General features: G+C 39.9%; 2 protein-coding genes across 4 annotated transcripts in view; one reads left to right on the top strand and one right to left on the bottom strand.

The window, feature by feature from the left end:
* LOC124802709 (39S ribosomal protein L4, mitochondrial) overlaps positions 1 to 13,897 on the bottom strand; it is a gene marked incomplete in the record, with an annotated part of 43,183 nt that extends 29,286 nt beyond the window's left edge. Inside the window, 3 exon segments of the mRNA XM_047263671.1 lie at positions 13,110 to 13,334; positions 13,419 to 13,642; positions 13,723 to 13,897. Of these exon segments, the coding sequence (XP_047119627.1) occupies positions 13,110 to 13,334; positions 13,419 to 13,642; positions 13,723 to 13,819 (546 nt within the window).
* Positions 13,898 to 14,188: 291 nt separating this feature from the next.
* Positions 14,189 to 22,302, top strand: part of LOC124802708 (polyphosphoinositide phosphatase) — a 177,311-nt gene continuing 169,197 nt past the window's right edge. The window contains exons 1-2 of one of the 3 annotated variants that reach the window (XM_047263668.1): positions 14,189 to 14,371; positions 16,626 to 16,851. In XM_047263668.1, the coding sequence (XP_047119624.1) occupies positions 14,297 to 14,371; positions 16,626 to 16,851 (301 nt within the window). In that variant the 5' untranslated portion in view covers positions 14,189 to 14,296. Of the gene's footprint in view, positions 14,372 to 16,038; positions 16,237 to 16,625; positions 16,852 to 22,302 lie in introns of those variants that run through there. The other 2 variants (XM_047263670.1, XM_047263669.1) reach the window with 2 other exon arrangements.

Genomic DNA, 22,302 nt, shown 5'->3' with positions numbered 1-22,302 from the left:
CAGCTGTAAATTTAAAGTAGTTACAGATCATACAACCTTGAAGTGGTTATGGAGACTAAAAGAACCTTTACGTCATTTAATAAGACGGGCTAAAATTCAGTGAGTTTCAGTGTGATGTAGTTCATACGCCTGGTTCAAGCACACAAATGCGGATACGCTCAGTAGGAAAATTGCAGTGTTGCAAGTATTAGAATTGAATTTGGTAGATTTGAAAAAGGCGCAAGCAGTGGATACAGAATTCCAAGTTTACAGCAAACAGCCACATATCTTATGCAAGAAGTTGTACTCTGTAAGTCAACTAAAGCAGAACATACATTGTTACTCCTGCAGCACTATAAACCAATGTGTTATGACAAGCACATAATCACGTACAATCAGGTGATGGATGTAGGAGTAATGACAGATGATCACACACACATTTTGGTGGAAAACATGATGTAAAGATGAGGAACAAAATGTAAAAAGTTGCAGTTCATGTGCACAATGAACAAATTTGAGTCACCAAAAGATACAACTTCAGAGATTACGAGATTTGGAAAATCCTTTTCAAATAATAGGAATCGACGTGTTAGGACCATTTAATAGGAGTTTATTGGCTACTAAGAATGTACTGACAATGATTAACCATTTGTCAAGATACCTTGTAATGACAGCAAAACCAGATCAGAAAGTGAGCACTATATCTCAAACCATGGCTAACAACTGATTAGTTTGGTGTACCAGAAACTACAGTCACAGATCCACAAACTAATTTTAGGCCTGTTCTGATGAAACAACTACATCATCAATTGAGAGTCCAATAATTGCGGGCTAGTCTGTTCCAATCACAAGCTAATGGTTGTATAGAATGAGTCCAATGTACCACAGTGAAGATGTTAAGTCACTATGTGAATAGTCAACTTTTAGACTGGAATGCCTATTTAGGCTAAGCAGTGAGTATGTACAACTCAAAAATCTACATAGGGAAGGGCTTTCACCATACAAAGTGTAATGTATGTGTGACAGATGTAAACATCTGTTGATTAACTGCATCCAAAGATAGGAATACAGAGCGAACATATGAAGCAATTTGCCAAAACACGCATACTACAGTAGTACAAGTTTATATGCCAACTAGCTCTGCAGATGATGAAGAAATTGATGAAATGTATGACAAGATAAAAGAAATTATTCAGGTAGTGAAGGGAGACGAAAATTTAATAGTCAGGGGTGACTGGAATTCGAGAGTAGGAAAAGGGAGAGAAGGAAACATAGTAGGTGAATATGGGTTGGGGGTAAGAAATGAAAGAGGAAGCCACCTAGTAGAATTTTGCACAGAGCATAAATTAATCATAGCTAACACTTGGTTCAAGAATCATGAAAGAAGGTTGTATACATGGAAGAACCCTGGATATACTAGAAGGTTTCAGATAGATTATATAATGGTAAGATAGAGATTTAGGAACCAGGTTTTAAATTGTAAGACATTTCCAGGGGCAGATGTGGACTCTGACCACAATCTATTGGTTATGAACTGTAGATCAAAACTGAAGAAACTGCAAAAAGGTGGGAATTTAAGGAGATGGGACCTTGATAAACTGAAAGAACCAGAAGTTGTACAGAGTTTCAGGGAGAGCATAAGAGAACAATTGACAGGAATGGTGGAAAGAAATACAGTAGAAGAAAAATGGGTAGCTTTGAGGGATGAAGTAGTGAAGGCAGCAGACGATCAAGTAAGTAAAAAGACGAGGGCTGGTAGAAATCCTTGGGTAACAGAAGAAATATTGAATTTAATTGATGAAAGGAGAAAATACAAAAATGCAGTAAATGAAGCGGGCAAAAAGGAATAGAAACGCCTCAAAAATGAGATTGACAGGAAGTGCAAAACTGCTAAGCAGGGATGGCTAGAGGACAAATGTAAGGATGTAGAGGCCTATCTCACCAGGGGTAAGATAGATACTGCCTACAGGAAAATTAAAGAGACCTTTGGAGAAAAGAGAACCACTTGTATGAATATCAAGAGCTCAGATGGAAACCCAGTCCTAAGCAAAGAAGGGAAAGCAGAAAGGTGGCAGGAGTATATAGAGGGTCTATACAAGGGCGGTGTACTTGAGGACAATATTATGGAAATGGAAGAGGATGTAGATGAAGATGAAATGGGAAATACAATACTGCGTGAAGAGTTGGACAGAGCACTGAAAGACCTGAGTCGAAACAAGGCCCCGGGAGTAGACAACATTCCATTAGAACTACTGACGGCCTTGAGAGAGCCAGTCACGACAAAACTACCATCTGGTGAGCAAGATGTATGAGACAGGCGAAATACCCTCAGACTTCAAAAAGAATATAATAATTCCAATCCCAAAGAAAGCAGGTATTGGCAGATGTGAAAATTACCAAACTATCAGTTTAATAAGTCACAGCTGGAAAATACTAACGCGAATTCTTTACAGACGAATGGAAAACTGGTAGAAGATCAGTTTGGATTCCGTAGAAATGTTGGAACATGTGAGGCAATACTGACCTTATGCCTTATCTTAGAAGAAAGATTAAGGAAAGGCAAACTTACGTTTCTAGCATTTGTAGACTTAGAGAAAGCTTTTGACAATGTTGACTGGAATACTCTCTTTCAAATTCTAAAGGTGGCAGGGGTAAAATACAGGGAGCGAAAGGCTATTTACAATTTGTACAGAAACCAGATGGCAGTTATAAGAGTCGAGGGGCATGAGAGGGAAGCAGTGGTTGGGAAGGGAGTGAGACAGGGTTGTAGCCTTTCCCCGATGTTATTCAATCTGTATATTGAGGAAGCAGTAAAGGAAACAAAGGAAAAATTCGGAGTACGTATTAAAATCCATGGAGAGGAAATAAAAACTTTGAGGTTCGCCAATGACATTGTAATTCTGTCAGAGACAGCAAAGGACTTGGAAGAGCAGTTGAACGGAGTGGACAGTGTCTTGAAAGGAGGATGTAAGATGAACATCAACAAAAGCAAAATGAGGATCTTGGAATGTAGTCAAATTAAGTCGGGTGATGCTGAGGGAATTAGATTAGGAAATGAGACACTTAAAGTAGTAAAGGAGTTTTGCTATTTGGTGAGCAAAATAACTGATGATGGTCAAAGTAGAGAGGGTATAAAATGTAGACTGGCAATGGCAAGGAAAGCGTTTCTGAAGAAGAGGAATTAGTTAACATCAGGTATAGATTTAAGTGTCAGGAATTCGTTTCTGAAAGTATTTGTATGGATTGTAGCCATGTATGGAAGTGAAACATGGACGATAAATAGTTTGGACAAGAAGAAAATAGAAGCTTTCGAAATGTGGTGCTACAGAAGAATGCTGAAGATTAGTTGGGTTGATCACATAACTAATGAGAAAGTATTGAATAGGATTGTGGAGAAGAGAAGTTTGTGGCACAACTTGACTAGAAGAAGGGCTCGGTTGGTAGGACATGTTCTGAGGCATCAAGGGATCAGCAATTTGGTACTGGAGGGCAGTGTGGAGGGTAAAAATCGTAGAGGGAGACCAAGAGATGAATACACCAAGCAGATTCAGAAGGTTGTAGGTTGCAGTAGGTACTGGGAGATGAAGAAGCTTGCACAGGATAGAGTAGCATGGAGAGCTGCATCAAACCAGTCTCAGGACTGAAGACCACAACAACAACAACAACAACAACAACAACATTAAAAAGGAGTTTGTCAATGAGTGAAATGTGCAAACACAAAGGCATTGGAGTGTCAAGAGTGGATTGGGCAGGGTACAAATAGATTACCTCAGTAGAGAGTAGAACAATGAGTTCCACTAGCAAATCCATACATCCCAAAGGGTAAAACCAAGAAATTCTTGACAAAGTTTCAAGGACCATACCAGGTAGTGGAGATGACTTCACTGGCAAATGTCATGCAATAACCAATGAAAACTTCAGTTGTAAATGTTAGTCCAGCTAAACCTTCTAAGAGTACAGTTAACGTGTTACTGCAAATACCTGCACCATTACCACAGAAAAAGAAATTACCACTTGGAATGAGAGTACCACAGAGCTTGTATGTTGTCTTTAATTTTGTGTTGGGTTACCTACATTAATATTATTGGAACAAAAGAGTAACACAGATTATACCTTAAGAGCTTAGGTCTAGGTATACTTCACAGAACAATTGTGTATTGTGTTGGGTTACCTAGATTAATATGTTTTTAGTTTGCTATACTAATTTTTTGTAGATATGCTTTTTTCCTGAGGAGGGGGAGGATTCAAGGTAATTCCTTTCCGCTAGGTGGTGTCGGAGAGGTAATTAAAATCCAGCTGTTGGAAAATGGGATCTTGTTCTGATGACAACCAGATGTACTTCTCATGAACCACAAATGGTTCATTAAAATTCACTCTGAAAGGTAAGAAATAAATTCATCATTTACAGAATATGCTCATAAATATATCTACGGAAGTGGAAAGAGGGGAAATGCTAATATATCTACAGAAACTTCGGGCTCAGTTACAGCAGATGACAGAGATAATCCCAGATATGCTAGAATGAAAGAAAAGAGGTTGGGTAGATGCTGGTGGGAAATTTTTAAAACTGATATTCGAGACAGCAGATAATGATGACATCACAGATTTAAGTAGTACAATAGGGATAGTATAAGAAATAGCAAGGAACACAGAAACAACAGTTAGCTGGCATATGACACAAAATACAAATATAGAACTGGGGGTGTTAAACATAATGAGAACAATGCACAAAATAACAAGAGATTAGCAACAGTAAACAAAAATAACAATGGGAACATTGAGTAAAGATTTAAGTACGATACAGAATCAGTTAAGGACAGTAGGTGAAAAGCCAATAACAGCCAGAGTGCAACGTGAACTAGTGAACAGCTTGGGAGATGCGAGAATAGAAACTGAAAGGGCACAAGAAGTGATACATCATTCCACACATGGACGGTTAAGTACAAATTGTTGACACCACAGCAGTTTCTAGTATGATTGCAGCAAGCAAAAACAGAATTTCCAACAGGGATATGGCACATTGTACCATAATGAAAAGTGATATAGCACTTTTCTTTCAAATTTCTACAATAAGTTTATTCAGATCAAGCTAGGGCATATATTAATGTACAGTTTCTAGTTGCAAGTTTAAATTCTCTTACCAGTGTTTCACATTTCATCCAGATTCTGTCAAATGGAAAATTATTGGTAAGTCGGTACAAGTGCAATCTAATCAAGAGTTACTTGGGGGAGGGCAAAGAGATACACATGCTGTTATGTCAAAAGGAGATCTTAGCAATTGTGTCACAGAATTAGTCACCATTTGTCTAGCACAGGTAGTTCAAACAGACAAATGATTCAGTTGTTCCTAAGGAACATGGAAGCACAAGACTAAAAAGTAGTATCAATGCTGCAGCCACATTTTCAGAGGACTGGCAATCACTTGTTATATTCTATGATTTCACCAGCCACAGTAACATTAAATTGCTACAATAACATTCACAGGGAATACAAAATTAGAGTTAAAACAAAGTACATTATTAGGAAATGGAACCAAGTGTGAAACAGTCAGAACAAAGTTTCACCTTCCTGCTTCAATTATAGGTACCATGATAAGTACAGGAACTCAACCAGTGTTGTATTGGCCAGAGAAACCTTTTAGCATGTTACACATGCAAAACCTAACCTTCCTCAATGCTACTTTAGAACGCCTTTTAATACGGACAATAGTGAATTAGTCATTGCATAAAAAGGATAAATTTCACTAGATCTAATGTCACAGCAGGTTTGAAGATATCAAGGAAAGCATAGAAAAAATATCTTGACAATCAGTGTATCAACCACCAGTTTTATGGTGATACTAGCTTTTATTTGAGCAGTCTACTTTTGCCTCACGAAGAGAGTAAATCGTGCAAAGGAACAATCATTATTGAAATTTCTTTGGTATTGATTCATACTAATATGTAAGAGATTTTAGAGTAAAGGGTAAAAAGAAGCAAGCCTTAAAAATAATGCTGAGGCAGGATTAGATTTTTGTGATCAATTGAACAAAAGGTTCAAAGTGAATGTAAATATGTAAGATAGTTAACAAGACAGACAGAAAAAGTGGAAGGGAATGTTATGGGACACAATTAGTAAGAAATTCGAACAATCATTGTTAATCACGTGGAAGTGTTGCCAGCTGTCAGCCAGGAAGTGTAAACATTTCAAGACTGTTTCCGGGTCAGGAAGACAGTCACCTCGACACTCTTAAAAGAAACTGAGGAGAAATTCAGCAGAAAATAGTTAGAACAGTGCAGACTGAACTGCCTTCACTACTCCTGTAACATTACTTTAGACAAACTATAGTCTGTCCAAAATTACTTTAGCGAGGATGGAAGCGGTAAGCGGAGAGAACCATGTGGCAGACACAGGCCACTTTCTACCAACAGCATGCTACCTGTAGCTGCAGCAAATCCCCGAAGTTGCCAAATCTTTATCCCAAACAACACTTCCTGCTTGCAGTGGGCTTCATTTGCAGCCACCCTGCTGTCCTGTGTGATTGTTGCACCCTGTAGCTTTCTGTGTATTCGTTTTTATGGTTGTAGGAATTGTTACTGTTATTTGTTGTTACTGTTGTCCATTGTGTGGTACTCAATGATGTCAGTGGGAAGTTCATTGAAAGTTGTAAGTGTAAAAGTTTGACGTTGTTCTCTTGGCCAGAGGATTGCCATAAGAGGACAGTCAAGAGTAATGATCTGTCCATTACGTGTCTACTTTGAGAATGAAAAACTTAATGGTGGCTCTTCATTACCAAAGTGATAAAGTGAACTGCTGCAGCTTTCAATATACACAAAAACACTGTTGTGAAGATTGGGAAGGAATTGTTCTACAAAGAAAAGGAAGCTGAAGAACCATCAAAACTTAACACCCCTGGGAAAAAACATCATATGGATAAGCAGATTACCAATATTGATTTGTTTGCTGGGGATATGATTCATTGTCATGTTTATGATTACTATCACAGGAAGGAACATCCAATGCTCAGGAAGTTACTGGTCACACTTTAAAAAAATCAGGACTTTTTCAAGGCAGTGGCACATTCTCATCCACACTTTCACATAACCTTAGCCTTCAATATGGACATTTCTGTGGCCATAAACTGTTGATGGAGAGGGAATATATAGCTGCATGGCGATGCCAACTTTTAAGGGGTATTCGTTGTATAAATATCGACGAAGTGATGTGGCTTGACAAAACGTGGGTCAGTTCTGGTCACATTGTCAAGCAGGGATGGACAGATGACACAGTTAGAGGAACAATGGCAATACCTTCTGGCAAGGATGGCAAACTTCATGCAGGCACTTTCCAGGGTTTTCTCCCAAACAGTCCCCCACATTTTAAAAAAACACACACACACCCACCAGGAGATTATCACAAAAAATGAACCATATTACAGTTGCACAGTGGTTTGAAGATTCACTAATACCAACTCTTAGAAACCAGTCAACAATTGTACCAGATAATGCACCTTATCATTTATCATTTAATTGTTGTTGTCCGATGGTCAAATGATGGTATGTTTGTACAGTTCTCCCGTGTGAATGATTTCTTGAATCTGAAATTTAAAACTTCAGCTTTTGTTTTGCTATCTTCAACTGCCACACCAGACTGGTCAACAACAGACTGAATAGAAGCCTTTGACCCGCTTGGCGATTTTACACACAACCACAATTTTCTCAGGTTCTCTGCCAGATCTTTTGCTAAGGTGTGACGGTGGTAGTTGTTGTATGCTTCACCCATAGACCTTCTCACAGACGCATGAATGTCTACTAACCACTGCTTGTCATCACTTATGCATTCCCTTTTGAACTGTGAGTGCAACAGTCTCTGTTCCCTCAGCAACCGCCTAATTTTGTTATTAAACCATGATGGATCTTTTCCATCCTTTATCCACTTACTAGGCATATAACTCTCCAGACCACTATTTACAATCTGCTTAAACTTTGGCCATAATTCCTCTACATCCATCTTACTGGAATTAAGTGATAGCAATTTACTGTCTAAGGGTAACGTTAATAACTGCTTATCTACTCTATCTAGCAGAAAAACACTCCTAGACTTCTTGACTGATATATTAACTTTTGTGATCATAATTGCTATAATGACATCATGATCGCCCCAACATGTTCCTATACTGACATTGTAAATAAGGTCTAGCCTATTGGTAGCTACAAGGTCTAAGATATTTCCAGTGTGTGTGGACTGCCCAGCTAGTTTCTCAACAAAATTTTCAGAAAACGTGTTCAAAAGTATTTCATATGATCATCTGTCTGAACCCCATGCAATGAATCTATAGACATCCCAGTTCACACTTGGCAAGTTAAAGTCGCCTCCAAACAGTATTGCATGATCTGGGTGTTTATGCGCTATTGACCGTAGGCCCCACAATTAACTTGGTTTCACCTACACCTGTTATACGCGACCAGATGACTTCACAGTCACACTCAACTTTGACCTTAATACAGACAATATCTTTGTGAACTGCAACGAACACTCCCACCTATGGCATGTAATCTGTCTTTCCTATATATGTTTCATGACTCGCTAAGTATCTCAGAGCTTTCCACTTTGAGTTCCAGCCAGCTCTCGGTCCCAAGAATAATTTGAGATCAAGAACTTACCTGGAGGGTAGTAAATTCGGGAACTTTATTACAAATACTTCAACAGTTTACTGATAAATTGTGAAAGTCAAAGTGTGTCTTTATTCTGAGTGATGTTTTACTTCCCTTGCTGCATACCGACTGGCGAGTGTTCATCAGCGCAACTTATACGACTGCCTAGCCTAAAAACCCCTCATGTCACCCCACAAGTACTCTTCTACCTGAGTACCCGCTTCCTTTGTGCACTGTAGTGCACACCTGACTTGGCCAGGGGAGCCCTACAAATCCCCACACGATAATGCAGATCTAGAAATCTGCAGCCAACACCGTCACAGAGTTGATGAAGCCTTTGGTTAAGACCCTCTACTCGGCTCCAAACCAAAGGACCCCGATCAACTCTGGGAACAACGCTGTTAACTGCGATCTCTGCTTGCACCCCATGCACAAGACCAGCAGTCTTCACCACCTCCATCAGCCACTTGTGCGAACTGAGGATCACCTCATAATCCATGCGACAAGCGTCACTGGTGCTGACATGAGCCACAACATGCAGATGACTCCACCCTGCACGCTTGATAGCCACAGGCAAGGCTGCCTTCACATCTCAGATGATGCCCCACAGCAGACATACCAAGCACACATAGGGTTTCTTTCCAGCCCTGATTGCTATCTGTCTAAGAGGTTCCATAACACATCCTATCTGCCTAAGAGGCTCCATAACACATCCTATCTGCCTAAGAGGCTCCATAACACATCTAACATTGGAGCTCCCAATAACTAGTAAATCCCCCCTCCCTTGTGTGCTCGCTTGGACCTTGCTGAAGGAGTGCACACCTGCCTACTCACAGGGTGAATGGGCGAGGCCAGGTGGCCAGTCTACACATTGGCCCTACGCAGTGAGCAACCATCTGCCACTCACCCTGCTGTGAGGGCGGATCCACTGTGTCTTGTGCACTAGGAAGTGCCTCGGAAGCACAGCCTGTGGGCAAAAGAAGTGACACCTCAGGTGCCTCATGTAATGTGCCAAATTCTCCACTACTGCTACACCATGAGGCAGCAGCCTGATGGTGACTGACCGTAGCCAAAAGTGCATTCAGCTGTTCGTGAACCACAGCCAGCTCCTCCTGCATCTGCACACAGCATGCACACATACTAGCCATCCTAGCAAGACTAACTGAAGAAGTGAAGTACAAAAGCAGACAATCCTAGATATGCAACTTGCTACCTTCCTGATTTGTCACCAATGGAAGCTGATGTGTTAATGAGTTACGTATTAGGCTGTTCAGCGAGCAACTACAGCGCTACACACTGAATGAATTTACACCTATAAAAACATGAGATTAAACCTCTCAAATAGAGAAACATGCATGAAATGCACTACATGGAAAACACAGGAAAAGATAAACACTTTACTTGCTGCTCAGTAGATGTGTATCAGCTGAGAGCCGGAGCCTTATTTAACTCAAATTATCTCACATTTGGGATCTCCAACAGGGTTCCGCTTTTGAACATATGAAAATATGATGCATTCTTAAGATTTCACTCGCATAATGCTTTCTCCTTACTTCAACAACAAAAAAGTTTCCCCAAACATCGAAAATTCGGTAACATCGTGATAAAATGTACTTCCCTAAATTGTCCGAATATCACCTCAGTAATGTGTTGCTGCAGATGAAACTAAAATCAAAACATAGTGCAATTTTTTCAGAACACACTGATGCAAGTTCCATATTCATAAAGTGAATAGTTTTCCTGTTGCAGTGAGTTGAATGAAATGTAAGATTGCATGTGTATTTCATGTGTGATGTGGCAAGTCTGTTCCATGGCTCCACACGTTCCTGCCGAAGTGTCAATCCAGCAGTAATTTTGGTCAGACTAGAAGTAGACTGCAACAACTTCTAGCAAACAGTAAAGATCCTGTAACAAATTGTGTGTAGTATATGTAGCAGAAATGAAGACGACTGATGACTTGGGAAGAGCAGAATTGATTCGGTCATTACAGATGATGTCATAGAGCAGAACCTTTCCTCAATGACACAAATACTCCACCCCCTTTACCTTTGGCACACAATCAGTGAAGTTCAAATCATTCACACTCAATTCTCTGGTTATGGTATGGTAACATATCGTTTGTGAGAATGTTCTAGTGCTGGCCTTCCAGTGGTGCCCTATGAGGCAAACAGTGATATGAAGTCACAGCTGATAAGAGTCCAGCATCTAGTACTGATGTCAACACAAGTCTGGGGTCTACGAACATTACTCTGGTCTAGGGCAGAAGATGGCCTTAACTACAGCGGTCACATAGGTCTAAAGGCCTACAGTACCAGTGGGCCAGGTTCAGCATGCAGCATAGCTACACAGCATTTGGCATCGTCATCCACCTGTGAGGACAATGCACGCAGTGATCTGGGAGGAATTGAGTATCCTCAGGGCGTTACCAATTTCCACTCTGAGCTGCTGCAGTGTCCTCAGCTACCATGAGTCCGCCATTGGATTCTTCTCTGGATTGCATAGCTGCCAGTTGACACAGCAGAAGCAACAACTTGTATTTTCAGTAATAAATGGAATAATTCCGATTGTCCTCAGTCTGCATCCTGATGGTTTCCAGCCCCAGAGGATGGCCCTTACAATAAACAGGTCACACGACATTTGCAGAACCAGGTTTTGTAGTTATGTGTGGGGGTTCCTGGACTTTGTTTGAAGTACATAGATCAAGTAAAATTTCCGATACAAGTTGTTGTTGTTTTTTTTTCTTTCTTCTTTTTCTTTTTTTGGTGAGGATTTTATTTGCCTTATTTTTGCAATAGTATTTGTATTGGTATGGCTTCATTTTTAGGATGTTTGTATTATTAGTTTCTTCTACACCTCAAACCATCTAATCCCTGCAGTTGTCTCTTTAGTTTTCATGTATTTCTGCAATTATTTGTTTCTTGGACTGAAACTTTGCAGGAGATTAGAACTGTATGCCGGGCTGGGACTCAAAACAGGGACCTTTGCCTTTCGTGGGCAAATGCTCTAGCAACTGTACTACCTGAGCACAATTCAGAACACAACCCATCCTCATAGCTTTACTTCCACTAGTATATTGTCTCCTGCCTTCCAAACTTCACAGGAGGTCTCCTGTGTAACTTGCAGGAAAGGCACTCACTGAAGAAAGGATACTGTGGAGACATAGCCTAGGCTCAGCTTGGGGGTTGAATGAATTTTCACTCTGCAGAGGAGTGTGTGCTGACATGAAACTTATTGGTAGATTAAAACTGGGCAAGGCCTGGAACCTGGGACTTTTGCCTTTTGTGGGCAATTGTGATACCTGGGTATGACTCAAGGCACAGTTTTCCCACCAGGAAGTTTCACATCAGTGTACATTCTACTGCAGAGTGAAAATTCTGGAATCAATCCCCCACGCTGTGCCTATGCCATGTCCCTACAATACCTTTTCTTTCAGGAGCACTAGTCCCGCAAGCTATGCAGGAAAATTTCTGAGAAGTTTGGAAGGTAGGAGATCAGATATTGCTGGTGGGTAGCTCAATTGGTAAAGCACTAGCCCACAATAGGCAAAGGTCCCTGGTTTGAGTCCTGTCCGGCACACAGTTTAAACCTGCCACTAAGATTCATATAATTGCACATTCTGCTGCAGAGTGAAAATTCATTCCAAAATGGCTTGCATCTGTTTGCATGTGCTTTAATAAGGGGTGTCCACTATCTTGATGATGTCATGGGTCAAAGCTGACAGATGGTACTGCAATCTTTGGTTTAGCTGTTCTGTCCTGCTTTGATAAAGAGTAATGGATTACTTCTGGAGTCTCTAATACTGACCACTGTGTTTGCCGGGTTCTGTAATGATAATGGTGGAGGGCATTTGGAAGGAAAATTAGGCAAAGACTAATCTGCAATGCAGCTCTAGGTCTTGGGTAGACTTTAAGGTGATACTTCTCTGATTATGAATTTGTGAAGAAATTAACATGCAACAGGAAGTTGCTAGGAATATGACAGTTTGGTCGATTGTTTTTGAAACGAACGGAAGTGGTATTACATGAAGCCTGACTGAAGTATCTAAACAGCTTCAAAACTGATCAAAAGGCAGTCACTGGTGAAAGAATACTTAAGCCTCGTGGATAATTGCTATGTTCATGGGATCACTATTCAAGGAAAATAGCCTGCACTTGTAACATTTATTTATTGGCCTATGCTACAATTCCTACATTATTTTCCTATTTGTGATAACGTGGCAGCAAGACTCGTGTAACAATACTATACTCATTATGTAAACTCAAATGCAGTAATCAGATCAGATCTCATGCGTGTTCTTTTCCACTAAGGATTATCAAGCATGACATTTGTGCTTTCCTGGAAGATGGCTATTTGAACTCATCCAGTCTTGAACTAAAACAGAGTAGGTCTACCACTGAAATCAGGCTTGTTCTATGTGGTATGCAACACTTGCCCACAAAATTTAATTACTGAATTAAATCACGGTTCAGTAGAAGAATATGCGTAAGAGACATTTACCTGTGCAAGTTTCACTGACAACATACTGATCAATCCATGTATTCTTGTGTAAAATGGTAACATATAAAAGTGTGGCGTCGGAGATCGTGGTCCATGTGCAACACCACCGCCTTTCCATATGGGCGATCGTATACTACCATGTCGAGCTCTTCCCAGTCCTTTCTGAGGCCACGGTTTCCGACCGCCTCCACGAACTTCTGCCCTAGTCTTCGTGTGTGCGTAGCTCTGCCAAGCAAAGACAGAAATTTGTACAAAATTTCGAACTATGCGAATATTTGGGGCGTCTGTCACATTCTACGGTAAACTTACAACAAATCTGTACATTCGCTGCCACCTTGCATTTTCATGTATGAGATCTATCCTCGGAGGTGCACCAAAAACTTCTGGATGAAGGTTTATAATTCCCAATTTTCGTTCCTCAACAGTGTCCATATTTTCCACCCATGCTTCTCTTGGCTTCTCAAAACGCGGTGGAAAATTCAGAGTTCTTGGTGTTACAATGGGAACTGTTTCGACAGTCTCGCTGCTCCGAACTACAACACACAAATAACTAACTTATTACAGAAGAATAAATCGGCCCGCAAGTTTCATTTTCAACTACAAATAAACAGACCATTATCTAATATACTACTAGCGTCTGAAGACAATGCACGGATGCCATTTATGCCTTTAAACAGCAAAAACTGTGGCGTTGTAACCCTCAAATACATTATAGGAACATACAGTGCGTACAAGCTCAAATACTATAAACAAGGATGTAAATAAAAATAAGCACTCTGGCGTTCTCCAAAGTTATTGTATAGTTCTGCGATATGAAGATAAACCGAAAAGTTACTCAGATACTTCATGCCATTAAAGTGACGCCACAGCAGTGGCGGAACGAGATTCTGTTTCCACGCGCTGCAGCAAGACCGACCTTAATATCTAGAAATATTTGAATGAAGCGATTACTTTTTAATATACGTTCTATTTTATAGGGTAATCGCACCGCGCAAATATTTCTAGACATCAAAGTAGGCTTCGTGTTACCGAAATCTTTACGGAATGAATTTTATTGTCAAGTAGTTATAGTTTTGAAGTAAGATCTTTGTGCGAACCGCCGTACCTGACAAGCGTAACATAATGTTGTGACACTGTGACAGTCGGGTCGGGTTAATGCGTTGAGGGTTGATAGATAGTTCGGCAGAATGGCGAACAAAAGTATTGTCTTTCACCCTATAATTAGTCCCATACAGAAAATAGCACTGTATGAAACCAAGTCTGTGAGTTGCACTTTTTCAGATTGGTGTACGACACATAATAAAGCTCCTTATAAGTTATAGACAGAATTGTATTTTGGCATTGTTATTGAAGTTGCACACACAGAGCACAATATTACGGTAACGAATTGGTTCATGATACTTGTCTGTTCTATCATCGACATGCACTGCGGGACAAAGACCTATTCTAGGTGTATCCATACGTTATATTATTCAGCTTTGCGCATCCATCTAGTGTCATCTCGCATTAGGCCGTCGTCTCGATCATTTCTTACCTTTTGTAATTCAGCTAAAAAATTCAATGAGCTGTCTGTCACCAGTTCGCCTGGTCACATTTTCATTCATTTCTATTTCATTTTCATTACGGTTAAAATTTCGTCGTTTACTCGGTTCGTTTATTGCCTACCTGCCCTGACGATGTACCTTTCCAATCCTTGCCGAGGAACCCTCAGGTTTTGAATGTTTTTCGCCAGAAAAACTCATGTTTAACTTTAGGACTAATAAATTATTAACTTTAAACAATCAAAAATTCAGGATAAAATAGTGAAAATTTTTCTTGTGGTCTTCAGTGCTGAGACTGGTTTGATGCAGCTCTCCATGCTACTCTATCCTGTGCAAGCTGCTTCATCTCCCAGTACCTACTGCAACCTACATCCTTCTGAATCTGCCTGGTGTATTCATCTCTTGGTCTCCCTCTCCGATTTTTACCCTCCACACTGCTCTCCAGTACCAAATTGCTGATCCCTTGATGCCTCAGAACATGTCCTACCAACCGAGCCCTTCTTCTAGTCAAGTTGTGCCACAAACTTCTCTTCTCCACAGTCCTATTCAGTACTTCCTCAATAGTTATGTGATCTACCCATCTAATCTTCAGCATTCTTCTGTAGCACCACATTTCAAAAGCTTCTATTCTCTTCTTGTCCAAACTATTTATCATCCATGTTTCACTTCCATACATGGCTACACTCCATACAGATACTTTCAGAAACGACTTCCGGACACTTAAATCTATACTCGATGTTAACAAATTTCTTTTCTTCGGAAATGCTTTCCTTGCCTTTGGCAGTCTACATTTTATATCCTCTCTACTTCGACCATCATCAGTTATTCTGCTCCCCAAATAGCGAACTCCTTTACTACTTTAAGTGTCGACATGAAAATATTGCCATTAAATTATAAACTTTGAATTTAAACACAATGGAAAGCTTTCAGAAGCAGGGCCTTGTATGCAAGCATTAATCATATACCAGCCTGAAATAAACAAATTCATCCAACTTATGTTTGTCAATGATGTCTCGCCCATGCTGGTGGTAGGACTCTTCTATTTATCATTGTTATGATGGAAAGTATGAACACAGTGATCAGTCACAATTTTGTCAAGTCAACAGTTCATTTTGGTGTTTCTAATCCTGAACTTGAGCTGGTCGTAAGATACAGACATAAATTTGTTATGCAAATGCCATTCCTGTGAAGAAAGCTCTTGTACAATATGTTCAAAAAGAAATTAAATTTATGGAAAGATTACATTGGAGATATTCTATCTGCTGTAGGCCTATTTGTCACCGATTGCTGTTATGAATGAAAGTGATTAACAGAATGCTGCCTGTGTTTCATATCATTTCAAAGAAAGCCTACTTTCTTTGTTTTTAAGTGTCCCAAATTTCAGTTACATTTAATTTATTTTTATGTATATTGTGAAGCACCTTTAAATTTTTGTGAAGCAGAAAAAATATGCAATATGTTATTTACACAACTAAGGTGTGTTTGCTTATAACTTTCATGTGAGTGCTTAACCTGTCACCCAACCATCGGTTTGCAAATTTGTTTGGACCCCAGTATCCAGCTGTTGTATAGTGCTAAGCTAAAAGGTACTGCATACATGCTTTTCTAATGGGATTGGTATAGATGATCACCGATGTAGTAGGTACTGAGTATCACTTAGGCACACAAACGAGAATTGGAATATGGTAGCTCAACTTATGAATCTCTGCTTTTCATAATCACCTCCAGCCCCTCCCCCTCCCAGAGAGAGTGAGTGGGAGTAAGAGTGAGACTGTCAAAAAAGGTTCATTAGCTGGACTACCATGTCTGAGTGCCTATCTGACTCTTTAAGTCTCCAATATATGATGATGGGCTAATTTTACTGATCCATTGTTTGTATTCCATCATGAATTTTGCGCATTATATTAATTGTTCTTTCTATTATTTGTACTCAGGATGTGTTTCTGGTATTCTGATTTTTTAAATCTGTTTTCAGAGATTCTATTTAATGGGGACAAATAATACACAAACACGATTCAGGGTGTTAAAGATTGATCGTATGGAGCCCAGAGAACTGATTGTTGTAGATGACAAAGTTGAATATTCTCAAGAAGAAATAAGAGATTTAGTAACAAGAATTGATGTTGGCAACAGAACACGTGTTGGACAGAGGCTGAGCAGTAATGGGGTAGCTCGTATAGTTTCAGCATTTGGGATTGTTGGTGAGTGAGATCTTAATTAATAGTATTTTCATTTAAAAAGGAGCAGTTACTTTTCTATTAACTACACAGATGTCATTTAGCTAGTGCTACATTTTGCATTAGCAACTAACTGAACTGTTTAGTAAACCCTTAGAGAGATGAATGAGTAAGGCACTGGAATCTAAAGGTCTGCATTGAAAATTCTGTGTCATGTACAAGTTCAAAAGTTTCATAGTTGTGAATATGTGTGAAAGGAAGTAGCTGGATGAAATACAGCTAGTCACCTCATTACTTGCAAGTTTAGAGCATTTGGTTGATTCACTTTGAGCATTACTAAGGTTTCCATTGGACATTACAGCTTGTTCAAAAAATAATATTGCTGTGAAAAAAGTGTAAATAAATATGAGTAAATCTCAGTTTGTATTAGGGCCTACAACAAATTGATTAAGACTCAAAATACTTCAATGACTCTCATTACTTTGTTGGTGAGGCTACCCTTCAGCATACAAACTCACTGGACTGAAACACAGAAATAATAGTAGCTTCATTCCTCAGCAGATGGAATTGAACTGGATGGAATGAGATGCAACTGCATAAGAGGAGTAGAATAGGGTCCACGATGTTACACTTTTTCCTTTTTTGGTATTGGGTGTGTTGAAATTTGAGAGTGTAGACTTTTTGTAGATCTGATCATCTGCAGCTAAGATGAAATTATCGTTGGTCTGTGCTGGTACAGTTCCGAAGGATTTTGTCACCGATGCAATCTTGCTTACAATGGAATTGAAATGCTTCAACAAATAGTGACTTTCTATAAATGAATTCAAAGTGTTTTTCCTGTAATAAACTTTGCATGTACAATAACTCAATTTAAAACATTACAGTATAGGGAACTTCACTTCTCAAGTCATAGCAGGTTCATTTGAAAGAATGAAGTTAGTTAATGTTTTAGTCGATTTCCTCTGCTTTGCCCTGACATCAAAAAGTATTGTCACTGTGCCTGCTTTTACTTAGTGGCACACCATGATACTCCAACCTGGGATGACAACTAAACGAGAATACACAAAGCCCACACTAGTACAGCAACTTGTGGTAAAACTGCAATCGACACCCAACCTTGAAGCCACATGGTGGCCCTCCCTGCATTTGTCACAAGCAAAACAGATAACAAAAACCCTCAAGAAGCTTTATAGTCTTAACCACTAAACTGTTATATGGTTTAAAAACATCATCGTGTTGGCTAGGTAGACACAGGGCTACACATCTCATTACCTAAGTTGTGTGTAACACCACACCATTCACGAAGAGGGTACAATGGATTGCCTGTCTCATTTGCCATTTGGGATATTGGGTGCAAGTTCTGTGTGATGTAAGAGTTAAGCAGAATGATTGTCTTGTGCCGACCACACTTCATTTTGTGAAAAAGCTGGCAGGTTTCAGAGATTTACAATTGCCTACTGTCCTATTGGTTACTGCTATATTTGTATTGAAGTAATAAACTGACTGAAAGCTACATTTTCACAGGCCAGCTACCATAGCTACAATCAATCAGAGAACTATTTTGGTCATGCTTTCCATTTGTTCATCATTTCATATCATTCTGTTACCTCAGGTTTCAGTTGCCACAGTCAGTTGCGGATTATTCTTGTGACCGTTAATGTAACAGTTGTAATTAATTTTCATTGTTTCAAAATATGCAGAAAAGTGATAAACTATTACCACCCTGCTAAGCATACTCAATACTGCTTATTAACAGGCAGGGTGTGAATGTATCCAAAATCGAAATACCCAGCTTTCCTGTCACAGCCATATTCTGTGTGCAGATGAACATGACCTGACATCGCCCCCTCCCATGCTTGACTTTGTCACATTGTTATTTTAAGGAGATATCGTTGTAGACATCCTGGTCTAAAAAGAATGTGTATCAGGATTTTGAATGCAAAACAGTTGGACCCTTCTGGAGGACAACCACTGTGCTTCACAGCTTTTGGCAAAAAATTATAACTGCAAAGTAGGAATCACTACAAAAGTCAACTCTTGTCTTTCCATACAACATCCATCCCACATGCAAGTAACTTCAGGCATAGCCCAAGAGAGTTTTATAGGACCATCACTTTTCTCAGTATATATAAATGACATAGCACTTAGATAATGTCTGAAGTTCCATGAGGCTTTTTGTTGATTATGCTACTGTATACAGAGAAGTTGCAATGCTCGAAAACTGTAGCAAAATGCAGGAAGATCTGCAGAGGACAGACACTAGGTGCAGGGATTGGAAATTGACCCTCAAGATAAACAAATATAATGTATATCTAAAAACAAAGATGATTAGACTTACCAAACAAAAGTGCTGGCAGGTCGATAGACACACAAACAAACACAAACATACACACAAAATTCAAGCTTTCGCAACAAACGGTTGCTTCATCAGGAAAGAGGGAAGGAGAGGGAAAGACGAAAGGATGTGGGTTTTAAGGGAGAGGGTAAGGAGTCATTCCAATCCCGGGAGTGGAAAAACTTACCTTAGGGGGAAAAAAGGACAGGTATACACTAACACGCGCGCGCACACACACACACACACACACACACACACACACACATATCCATCCGCACATACACAGACACAAGCAGATGGACAAAACGAAAAAAGGACAGGTATACACTCGCGCGCGCACACACACACACACACACACACACACACACACACACACACACACACACACATATATCCATCCGCACATACACAGACACAAGCAGACATCTGCTTGTGTCTGTGTATGTGCGGATGGATATGTGTGTGTGTGCGAGTGTATACCTGTCCTTTTTTCCCCCTAAGGTAAGTCTTTCCGCTCCCGGGATTGGAATGACTCCTTACCCTCTCCCTTAAAACCCACATCCTTTCGTCTTTCCCTCTTTCCTGATGAAGCAACCGTTTGTTGCGAAAGCTTGAATTTTGTGTGTATGTTTGTGTTTGTTTGTGTGTCTATCGACCTGCCAGCACTTTTGTTTGGTAAGTCTCATCATCTTTGTTTTTAGATATATTTTTCCCACGTGAAATGTTTCCCTCTATTATATACAAATATAATGTATTGTACATAAATAGCCAGAAAATTCCATTATCCTATGAGTTCATAATTACAGAACAAACACTGGAAGCAGTGACATCCATAAAACACATGGGAATATGCAGTGAATTATAATTGAATAACAATATCCAACTAATCATAGGTAAGGCAATACAGATTCTGATTCACTGGGAAGACATGTCAGGAAATGTATTCCATCCACTAAGAAAGTAGCTTACAAAACCCTCATTCGATCAATACTTGAATGCTCCTATGTATATCTCATGAAAAGACTGTGAAGGTGAAATTAAAGAGATTTGAGCTCACACAGAGGCTTTCCAGGATTGTTCTTCCTGCAAACCATTCATGACTAGAGCAGGATATGGGGGAAGTGACAGTGGTACACAAAGTACCATCCGCCGTACACTGTAAGATGGCTTGTGTATTATAGGTGTAGACATAAACATACGAGGGTTGCCCAGAAAGTAATGCATTGCATTTTTTTCTTCAACAATTATTTATTGAACATAATGAAAATTACACACATGACAGAATGGTGTTTTATCTACATGCCATATTTTTCCATGTAATCTCCATATTGTTCCATGGTCTTCCTCCAGTGCGAAACAAGGGCATGTATGTCCTGTCGATGCCAGTCCTTGTTCTGGTGGTACTTCACTGTGCGTGTCACTTCCTCATCACCCTCAAATTGTCTTCTACAAATGGCATCCTCACAAATGACAATATCAGCGTACTGCAACATGTCGGGTGTGACAGTCATGGGTGGCCTCCCCGGGCACTGCAAATCAGGAGCTCCACCGAACCTCCTCCTGATGACCTCACCCTCCGAGCCCTGTGATTAACTGTACTTCTTTCCACAGCAGACACTCCATAGACTTTGCACAAGTGTTTGTGAATATTCCCCACAGTGTTTTTCTCTGCGGTGAAAAGTTCAATGGTGGCACATTTTCTTGTAACGTACATCACCTACAAATGCAATTTTGAAATTGTCCTGCAGGTACACTATCTGTCAGAAATGACTGAAACTTGGCATGCTCACTCGGGAGACTTCAAATAGTACATATATAATGTTTTGCATTCATGGCATTGTTTTCTGGGCAACCCTCGTAGATGTAGATCTAGACTGCAAATAATGGTGCAGTATAAGAGAGAATAGACAAGACATACTGCTGCTGAGAGTGGACTGTTGGCTGAAAGCTTAAATGTATAGCAATCTTTTTGTTGTGCCTGACTGTGAGTCGACATCTCCTGTATACAGTGAATGGCAATCTATCTTTTTCATAATATTATCATTATGGACTTTCAATTATCACCTGTTACACTTGTGTAATTAACTTATTTTGTTACCTACTTTAGAAATAAATAAATCTTCTGTAACAATAAATTAAAATTTTCCATTATTCCACAAAGCTAAACAATAATAGTTCTTGATAGAAATTAATATAAGCATGAGTTCCTGATTGAGTTTGATAAAAATCCAAGCACAACTACTTTGTTATTCATGCATATTAAAACTACACTACTGGCCATTAAAATTGCTACACCATGAAGATGACGTGCTACAGACACAAAATTTAACTGACAGGAAGAAGTTGCTGTGTTGTGCAAATGATTAGCTTTTCAGAGCATTCACACAAGGTTGGCGCCGGTGGCGACACCTACAATGTGGTAGCAATGAAGTGGGGTTTTCCCATATGACAATTTCACAAGTGAATATCAGGAATCCGATAAAACATCAAATCTCTATCATTGCTGTGGCCGGAAAAAGATCCTGTAAGGATGGGACAAACAACGACTGAAGAGAATCGTTCAACATGACAGAAGTGCAACCATTATGTAAATTGCTGCAGATTTCAATGCTGGGCCATCAACAAGTGTCAGCGTGCAAACCATTCCACGAAACATCATCGTTGTGGGCTTTCAAAGCCCAAGGCCCACTCGTGTACCTTTGACGACTGCATGACACAAAGCTTTACACCTCGCCTGCGCCCGTCGACACTGACATTGGACTGTTTGTGACTGGAAACATATTACCTGGTCAGACAAGTCATGTTCCAAGTTGTATCGAGCCTATGGATGTGTACTGGTATGGAGAAGACCTCATGAGTCCATGGACCCTGCATGTCAGCAGGGGACTGTTCAAGCTGATGGAGGCTCTAAAATGGTGTGAGAGATGTACAGTTGGAGTGATATGAGACCCCTGATACGTCTAGATACGACTCTGACAGGTAACACGTAAGTAAGCATCCTGTCTGATCACCTGCATCCATTCATGTCCATTGTGCATTCCGACGGACTTGGACAATTCCAGCAGGACAATGCAACACCCCACACATCCATAATTGCTACAGAGTGGCTCCAGACATGAACATTATAGAGCATATCTGGA

This window comes from Schistocerca piceifrons, chromosome 6 (genome assembly GCF_021461385.2).
Source record: "Schistocerca piceifrons isolate TAMUIC-IGC-003096 chromosome 6, iqSchPice1.1, whole genome shotgun sequence".
In the NCBI taxonomy this organism is placed as follows: Eukaryota; Metazoa; Arthropoda; class Insecta; order Orthoptera; family Acrididae; genus Schistocerca; species Schistocerca piceifrons.
This window is presented reverse-complemented; position numbering and strand designations above follow the sequence as displayed.